General features: G+C 43.0%; 1 protein-coding gene across 1 annotated transcript; it reads right to left on the bottom strand.

The window, feature by feature from the left end:
* Positions 1 to 251: 251 nt before the first annotated feature.
* Positions 252 to 8,984, bottom strand: AP3M2 (adaptor related protein complex 3 subunit mu 2). Its single transcript, XM_003212405.4, has 8 exons — positions 8,595 to 8,984; positions 6,806 to 6,977; positions 6,192 to 6,329; positions 5,577 to 5,662; positions 4,769 to 4,902; positions 3,691 to 3,898; positions 2,381 to 2,525; positions 252 to 1,938 (listed from the first exon to the last, which is right to left on the bottom strand). Exons 1-8 carry the CDS (start codon positions 8,865 to 8,867, stop codon positions 1,838 to 1,840), a joined length of 1,257 nt encoding a protein of 418 aa, XP_003212453.1. The 5' UTR covers positions 8,868 to 8,984; the 3' UTR covers positions 252 to 1,837.
* Positions 8,985 to 9,873: the final 889 nt, after the last annotated feature.

Here is a 9,873-nt window from a genome sequence, read left to right as displayed (position 1 = left end):
ATACGAAGGCTGCATTTATCCTCTAACAGAAAGCAGAATGAGTTTAACAATGACATCACAAAACAGAAACTTGATAATTAACTAATTATCTAAGCAAACATTACTTGCACTCCAATTGCCACGCAATACACTGCAGTGCAATGCTAAGTGGTGTCTACTTCCTAACAGTTAAAGTTCTTTAATAGATGCCTTCTAAAACTTCGACTGTGTATCTTGTAAAGCCCACACAAACCACTCTGAAATGACACGGGTGAGAAGTAAAAATTAGTTTTATTTATGCTTTTGTTGAAGTTTATGTTTGCAATGAACATGCTCCCAATTTGAGGTCACCTGCTGTGGCATTCATCAGTTGCACTTGAAAAATGTAATTCCAAAAGCAAAATGCCACTCATCCACTGTTAGTTTCCATCACAGGAAAAACAGAGAGCACATTATTCTTTATTTAGGGTCATGCTGTTCTGTTCACAAGCATGGACTACACATGCTGGATCGGACAGCCACCTGATAAGTGTTGTAATCACATGTACAGCAGTTTATGAACCAGTTCTGCTACCAAGAAATTAACACATTGGCATCTAGTGGCCAAAGAGCACACTACAAACAATACAAAACTGTTCATATGCCTCTCATTTCGTATTTAAGCTTTACAGAGAGATGCAGCACAGACTGGGATGGGCATATGTAGCAACAACTCTTGCAGAAGACATAGTCTCAGTGAGAAATCAGGCTTGAATCCACCAATTATCACAGCAGCTAACTGAGATTGGAACTGGAATGAAGTACAGTCGGGAATATTACAATGGTACCAGGACATAATTATTTGAGATAATGACACCAGTGAGCAGGAAAACAGCAGTATCACCTTCATTTGTAATAGGGAGGCAGAAAGAAAAAGAGATTCCAATATGCTACAGGATAGTGACCATCATCACTTTGCTGCAGTTTCAATTTAAAAGGGCTTCCATTAGAGTGCTACATCTCCACACAAGTTCTTCCCCCGTCTCTGCCCCAACTACCCAAAGAAACTTGGAAAAAAATTACCTCTAAATACTGAGGACATAAGAAGAGAAACAGAACTACATTCAGATATCACCGCCCATTAGTTACAAGATAAGTGCTACAGTCAGCTCTCCACAGGATTTCATATTAAGATCTGGGCAAATTTCCAGCCTATCCCAAAATCTTTAAGATACTTAATGACCAAGACAGATTAAGAAATATTAAGGAAAAAAGTTCAATTCTTCCACTTCCTCCCTCTGCATTACCTCCCCCAAACTCATGCTTCTTAAAATCCCATCCTGGTTGAGACAATCTACCTCTCCACTTCTTTCAGCCCCTTCAAAGGACCACAGCCAGCCAATTTCACTGCTGCCAAAAGCTACAGCTCTCCAACCTGACATCCAGTGATGGAGAAGGGCCGATGCCAGACCATCACTCTGCAGTTGAACTCTGTGGAAACTGAACTTCACATCACGTTCAAAGGGATAAAACACAGCCAAAATATAAGGAACAGGAGTTGGAAAAACAATCCCTAGAATTTCCTGTAAGACAGAACGATGAAGGTGATACAAACTTAGATATCTGACTTGCTGGTCCCAAGGGACCTGAAGTCCTCTCCCATCTGCCAGAGCTGCAAATTCTTCAGGCTCAGCTAAGGATGAGATAGTTTCAGGTCAACCCTATTTTTCCCTCCTCCCTAGCATGTAAGCATTGGCTATCCTGCTCATGCTACCAAAGGAAAGGGAGTAACCCTAAATAGACAGACCAGGGAGAAGCTGTATCCAGCAGCTAGGGACAGGAGAAACAAGAAAGTGTTTTCCCTCACTCTCATGATCTTCTAGGTTCGGACTTGGAACTTGCCAGCTTTAGTCATGTATTTTATCCCCTTGAAGGGCTTGTACTTCTCCCCGTACATGTCCAAGCGATTCACTTTCAGTCCTAAAAACAAATAAAGACAGAATAAGACTGACTGTTGCCACAAATACAGCAGACAGACCTCCAGGATAAAGGAAAGGAAGACCATTCTAGAAAGGCAGATAGCATAGGGAAAGTTTTTGTAAGTAAAGAATAAATAAAAAGGAAAAAAAAAAAAAAAAGGAACACAAAGAAAACCTGACAATTATTAATTGTCAGAATCATTCTTACAAACACAGCCATACTCTGAAATTATTTATGGGGTCATAAGAAATGCAAGAGGATGTAGATAGGCCGTTTCACAGAACAGAGAGAAAAACCCCCAAAAAATCCATTTAACTGTTGCTTAAGCATACAATTCTTTGTCAGAATGTATTTCAGAAGGCCTGTAGAGCTACGTCAGCTGTGCAGAGTGAGCACTGGCAGAGCAGAAAACATTCAGCTTCTTTATCTGACGGTCACTTACCAGATATAGCCAGCTGCTGAATTTTAAACTGCAGGTTAATAGTGGGGTTTTCATCTGGTTTTGATGTCCCAGCTTGCAGATTCATGCTACCCTTCAGGCTTGGCAGCTTCTGGGGGTTTATCTTTCCCACATCCCACGTGAGCAACTACAAGTAACAGCAAATATAGCAGTTAAGCAGAAATACCACCATTTAAGTAGTAACACTCTCTAAAGAAAAACTCTGTTGTAATGCCAACTTTTATTGTTTCTCTCTGAAAAAAAGTAATTTGTCTCAGTGTAGTGCTGTAATGTGATGGAAAGTACAGCAATAATAGAGAGATGGCAAAGTCCTAGGCTGCAGAAAATGAGGACAAGCCCAAACACAGCAGCTGTAGATGCAGAAACAAAAGAAAATTTGCTTACCTTTAGAAGGCCTCAGGCAGGCTGGGATTTCCAGCAAGATACCCTTACCTCCACTGCCAACCCTTAAATGAGGGCTGGAAGCAGTGGATCCTGGCTCTAGCCCTTCCCTCAGGTGCACTGCACTGCATGCAGCTGAGCTTCCCTGGGTTGGCCCTGCCTTCCCACCAGGTGTTTCAAACTGTGTCTTAGCATTTCCACTACGCTCATTATCCCTTTTCATACTGGATACCCATTCCTCAATCAAGTCTGAGGTCCTCCGCTTTAAATACAGCAAAGACTTAGGGAGAACAAAGACAGCTGCTCCTATCTTTCCAGTGATGTTTCTCAAAAGCATATCATGAATAGTATCCCCACTATTTGTGCCATGAGTTTTACTTCCTATGGGTAAGAGTGACATAATTAATGCAGAATCACCTCCCTTCCATGTGGCTGAAGTAGTGCTGCCTGATGCTCTACTATAGATAAACCTTACAGCTTGCAGAAAGAAAAAAAGAAGAAAAAAAAGAATCCTGGTGCATGTGCTGGGGGGGGGGGATCAAAACCCACTAACAAACACAAATCCTCAGCGCTCGCAAAGGATTCAATGTTGGCAGGCAGTATGAAGCATGATAATCAGATAAGCAGAAATTTGTAAGCCTTTCACTGGACTCGTGCCTCATTGTACAACACCAATCCTTGACTTCCTGCACACATCCAGAACTACAATCCATTCTCAGCTGCTGTGTGGCTTAAGACAACCTCCTGTGTTCAACTGTTCAAGAAACAGGAATATATTAAGTTCACATCCCAAGAAAAGATACTGCCTTCATGGCATCAACGTCCAAAGAAATGTTCTCTTAAGCATGAGCACTTCAACTTCACTTGCTGAAAGGATAAAATTAAACAAACAAAATCTAATTTTTCCTCACCTTTGTAACTGGATCAAAGATGTGTGTACCCTGGGAGGGTGTGAGGCTCATATTCAAGACACCTTTTGGCATCTGGCTGGTAACCATCACTCCCTCTATAGTCTTCCCCATAGTTTGCTTTGGTCCCACTGTGATTTCAAAGCGTCCCAGTGAGCTGCTATCACGGAAATTGATGTTGTGCTTAACATATACAGGAATTGCCACAAGACTGGAATAAAGAGAAGAACAGAGTCCTTGTTAACTTTTCGCCTTCATTTTTGGTTTTCACTGTTCCCAGTAAAAAAAAAAAAATACAAGGAAGGACTGCAGGAAACGTGATCTTCTTAAAGGAGAAGGACATCCTAATCTTATTAATCCAAGAGCAAATCCAGAATGCTGTCCTGAAGCCTTAATTACTTTTTCTTTTTTAAACCAAACTTTCCATATCTTAGTTTTCTACATCCTCCAAGACAAGTGAAGACACCCAGTATAATGGAAGAAATGAGCAATAGACAGCAGAATCTTCTTACATGTCATCATCAAGCTAGTAAGCAGTCCCAAACAGTGCAGCAGCACTTCAACTGCCTGCTTTCAAATTGTTTTTTCCCCTGCTCCTTCTCACTGACTTAAGTCTGATAAGATTTAACAAAATGCCTTAGCATTTGTAATCTCAACTATCATCAGCCTGCTTTCAGAATTCCTAGTTCTATTAAGAAAGACATCACAAAGAAAAAAATATATATCAGGATTATCAGACTATTTTGTTTTATCTTAAAGTTTTTTATAAATACAGGTAATTATCAGCCTGTTTACTCAATACTGCCTAATTCATTCCCACTCTAGTTTGTTCACCTACTTGCTACTTGCTTTTGAAAAAACGCAGACTGACTAGAAATGAATGACAAAAAATCACTGCTCCAAACAGTGAGACACCACATTTTAAAAAAGCACAAGTTACCACGCACTCCTACTTCACTTGGCACAACAAGCCACCTAACCTTTCAAAGCAAATTTATTCTTATGATTCCCCCAGCCCTTCTTTCTTTCTAGTCAGGAAGATCCAAATTCCACAGTTTGCATCTCTAAATTCAACACTTACTTCTGAGCACTGACATGGTAAGACAGCAAGCGAAAATTTCCATCAGGTGGAATGAAGGAGAGTATCCTCTCTGACTCCCAGCGCTTAAAACGCACACATGGATGAAAACTGACATCATCCAATAACCGAGGGTTCTGAAATAAAAGAGAGGCTAATGAAGGCAGAACCAGCTGAAGTAACTGCTTGAATTCTTCTTTGCAATTTTCTGTCTGTGAAGGGCCTACCATTTGACACTGTCCCCATCTGAACGTATCTACACTGAGGCATGTTAAGCTAGCTGATGCTGTTACATCTGTGCATAGTGGTACTCAGTATTCTTAGTCCTATTCAGACTGGATATCAGAGGAAAATTACTGTGGTCAAACACTGGAAATGGCTTCTAGAAAGGCTGTTGATGCCCTGTGCCTGCTAGCATCTGAGATGCACTTGGATAACACCCTCAGGAACATGCTTTAACTTTTGCTTATCCCTATAGGCTAAACTAAACTACTCTAGTCTATCTTAGCAAATTCAGTCACGTCAAATAATTACATTGATGCACATTCATAAAAAGATAACTCATTAAGATATTTGCCTAAACACCAAATCTCAGAAACTTAGCCAGAAAACACAGGAGCAGTAGTTTTAACAAAGAACCTGAAAATAAAACCTTTGAAATTCATTGTGAGTTTCCATTGTCAATTCTATTTATTTGGTATACATAAGTTCTGACCTACTGGAAACCATCACTGTAAACCAGAGATCTTAGTGGCATGGCTGAGAAACTCTTTTCAAAATATTTAAGTAGAGATACATCCTTGAGCTTTACCATAAAGGACAGGGTAAGATCTGGCATCCCAGTCAGCTTGACACAAGCATCAATTACTCCTTGGATTTCAGCAGTAATTGTAGAACCTACAACAATAAAAGCAAACAAAGGTTATATGAACCTTATTAAAAGTCATCACAACATGAAAAAATTACTAATGAGGAAGAAGGGAATTTAATATCTTTATGAAGTGTCACCACACATTACGTTGTCTGTTCAACATATTTCTCACTTCCAAACACTTCTAGAGAAGATGAATACAAACAAGAAACACTGACATCTATAATGCCCATCCCAATGGGCAACAGCAGTAGCTCCCAACTCTGGTAAATCTAAGATACATTAAAACTAAGGAGACAGTCCTGCACAGAATTTCTAGTCACCTTCTGTTTTCCCTGTACAGAATTGTTCACAAGACCTTATGAGCAGTCAGAGGAAAAGAACAAGTGAAAGTTTTGATACTTCTCTAAAATGTTTGACTGAATGGCACCTACAACTTTGCATTTCAAAGTAAGAAGAGGAACAAAACCACACTTACATGAAGGAGCACCTCTTTGGAAAACAAAGACTATTAGAACAAGTTACCCTGGTCTTAGCAAAAAGCCACTTCCATACCTGATTTGTCAATTATTGCATCTATCTCCTCAATAACATCAAAATATGCCTCATTGTTGGTGTATTTCACACCAGTACGTCTCCAAGGCACCACTGATAGCTGTCCTGTAGGAAGCTGGTCACCCACATTAGTGCTTCCTGGAAGAAGAATAGTAATCACATCAACCACAGAACATAGCCAATGTTCCAGAACAAGTTCCTGGCCTCACCTCACTAGATTGCACTTTATTTCCAAGAAACCTCTGTCTCTTTGTGGGAGAGCAATTATTCATTGTTTGTATTTGTATGCTACAATTCTACAATTAGCATCTCCACATCCACAAGCACTAACGTGAGACCCCCAAAGATCTGTGCTATGGTTTAGGAGGGCATGGAACATATATTTTCTTCGCCTATGTCCAGTTTGACTTATGTAGGAGTACTGCCAGAGAACACACGAGCAGTAGTTTTAACAAAGAACCTGAAAATAAAACCTTTGAAGTTCATTGTGAGTTTCCATTGTCAATTCTTTTTATTTGGTATACATAAGTTCTGACCTACTGGAAACCATCACTGTAAACCAGAGATCTTAGGGGCATGTCACACCAGTTTATCTACTTTTGGTTTCCTTGTACCTGTGATGGTGTTGACTACTGTTCGCAGGATAGTTGGAGGCTTTATCAGTTCTTTGAGAATATTGGATTCTGTTGCCAATGGGAAGCCATTGTCTAGCATCTCTTCCAGCACTTCATAAACCACCACAACGTTGTCCTTGATCATCACCTCTGAACAGACGCCAAAGTAATCCTGTGCAAAAGAAATAATTACTTAATCTCTAGAGGAGAATATAAGTGACCATTCAGTTCATTTTCTCCCACAAATAAATCAATCAAGCTTCTCCTTGCAGCAGGTGAAACAGCACTGACACTCCACATGTTAACAGAAGCACATCATACTGAACACTCCAACAAGAAGCACAACTCTAAGCATACCTCCACCTTTGCCCCAGAAAGCTGCCAAATCACTGCACTGTTGTATGCATCTATTTCCTTTCCATATAATGGGGTTCACTCTAATAGCCAAGAGTTTTCAACTGGCATTTGAAAGCAGCTCTGGAGCAACTGGATAAGGAGGAATATTAACTAAAAATAAACAATTTCCTGAAGAATGTTTTGGCTTGAACACGAAACAAAAGACTCCCATATCAATAAAAGTAACTCAGATTTTGACTGTAATAATGCTTTTACCTAGTTACTATAATACTGATGGCGTTCAAAACAAACAAACAAAAACCACCACACTGCAGAATGATGGTTGGGAATCTACCTGTGACAACAATATTTGGAAATTCCAATTAAATTGCTTTTCCGCTCAAGCCATACCTGGCCAAATAGCTCAGCACAACATGAGAATCAGCCTCAGGCAACCTAAAGCTAACAGGTCTCACCAAAAGAAAGTCAAATCCACGCATACACACACCAAAAAAAACAAAAAAAAACAAAAAAAAACAACCAAACAAGCTGCTTGGATTCAAACTCTGGGGATAAACAAAGAGTCAATCACACTCTGAACTTGATGAAACATAATTCAGAGCCTACTGTTGCATTCTGACCAGTATTTGGAAGAAAAGTTCACGTGATGCTCATCTGACCAAGCACTAACACATCCTGTATTTCAGCAGGATGCTGATCACAAGACAATTCAAACCCAGACTATACAATCCTGTTGGTGGCAGGCAGTAGAGAGATACGTTCTGCATTCTGCATCCACCGTCGACTCACAGTCGTGTCAGCAGAGACGAAATGCAGTTGCTCTGAGGCAATTCCTATAGCTCACTTCTTTGGGTAGCAAGGTACCCTTCCAAGACACATTGTGCTGTAAACGTGCAGGCAGACTGTCAGACTAAGGTACACAAATTGCAGAATTTCCTTTGAGAATTTCTGAGACTTGTGAAACCAACTTCAGTTGGGTCTCACAAGCGCAGCCCCTAGAAGATAGAAGATTGCAAAACAGAAACGCAGTTCTTGATTGCTGAAGGCTCCTTCCTGTAAGCCAACATTTATCTCGAATCCATCGTCAACCTGAGAAATTAATTCCTAGCTACTGCAAGCACTCGGAATCACAGAATGGGGTTGGAAGGAACCTCAAGGATCACAAATCTCCAACCCCCTGCCACAGGCAGGGCCACCAACCTCCCCATTTAATACTAAAAAAGCACACATTCTAAATCCTTGCAGGTACGGGATATGAGTTAAGAGAGAGAAAAAAGAGAAAACTAATTGTGGCTAACTCAAAAGACTCCCTTTTTTCTCCTCTCTATCACTGTCATCCTTTGCAACAGTGGCGATGTCAGGCTTCTCCTTTCCTAACCTCCCAGCACCCACCAACAAACACCATCGCGCCCTTCCTCCACGTGAGCCAAACCTGGAAAGTGTCAACGACACGGTGCAGAAACTCAATGACGAAGAGAGGAGGCACCTCCGTCTGGATAACGGCCACAAAGAAGATCTTGTGGCGGTACACGCTGAGCAGGTAGTGATGCGGGGTGGAGATGACCGGCGGTACGTTCTCTGCTTCTGAAGCCCTTTCCTGCGCCTCGAAGAAGTAATCGCAGACAGAGCGGCTGACGACGCTCTTCCAGTGCTTCTCTAGGAAGATGTCCCCCGAGGCGTTAATCAGGAACAGGCTGTGGATCATGACTGCGCCGTCACACGGCAGGAAAGCAACCCACGGGGCGAGCTTTCGCAGCGAGCGCTCTAACGGAGCGACCCGAGGCCAGCCGAGCCCGATCGGACGAGGAGAGGCGCGCTGGTGATGACGCACAGAGCGGCACCAAACAGCACGGCTTCCATTGGGGGAGCGCCGCACCGCGCCGCAGGGCACGTCCCACCAGCAGGGGGCGCAGGGCACGCTGCGCCAGACCGGTATCACAGAACGGCCAGGGTTGGAAGGGACCTCAAGGATCACGAAGCTCCAACCCCCTGCCACACGCAGGGCCACCAACCTCCACATCTCACAGCAGCCCAGGCTGCCCAGGGCCCCATCCAACCTGGCCTTGAACACCTCCAGGGATGGACGGGGATCCACAGCCTCTCTGGGCAGCTGTTCCAGCACCCCACCGCTCTCACAGCGAACAACTTCCCCCTGACATCCAACCTCAATCTGCCCTCCCTCAACTTCCAACCATTTCCCTTTGTCCTGCTGTTATCTCCCCTTTCAAACAGTTGATTCCCCTCCTGTCTGTAGGCTCCCTTTATGTACTGAAGGCTGCAATGAGGTCACCCCGCAGCCTTCTCTTCTCCAGGCTGAACAAGCCCAGCTCCCTCAGCCTGTCTTTGTAGGGAGGTGCTGCAGCCCCTGCTCATCTCTGTGGCTCCTCTGGACCCTCTCCAACAGCTCCCTGTCTTTCTTATACTGGGGGCTCCAGACCTTGACACAGTACTCCAGCTGGGGCCTCACAACAGCAGAGTAGAGGGGGACGATCACCTCCCCGTCCCTGCTGGCCACCCCTCTGCTGATGGAGCCCAGGATCCCATTTGCTTTCTGAGCTGTAATCACACACTGCTGGCTCATGTTCAGCTTTTCATCCATCAAGACTCCCAGGTCCATCTCTGTAGGGCTGCTCTCAAGGACCGCTCCTTCCAGTCTGTATAGATGCCTGGGATTCCTCCGGCCCAAGTGCAAAACCTTGCACTTTGCTGTG

Source organism: Meleagris gallopavo, chromosome 24 (genome assembly GCF_000146605.3).
Source record: "Meleagris gallopavo isolate NT-WF06-2002-E0010 breed Aviagen turkey brand Nicholas breeding stock chromosome 24, Turkey_5.1, whole genome shotgun sequence".
NCBI classification, from domain to species: domain Eukaryota; kingdom Metazoa; phylum Chordata; class Aves; order Galliformes; family Phasianidae; genus Meleagris; species Meleagris gallopavo.
The sequence above is the reverse complement of the archived record's forward strand: the minus strand, read 5'-3'. Positions and strand labels throughout refer to the sequence as shown.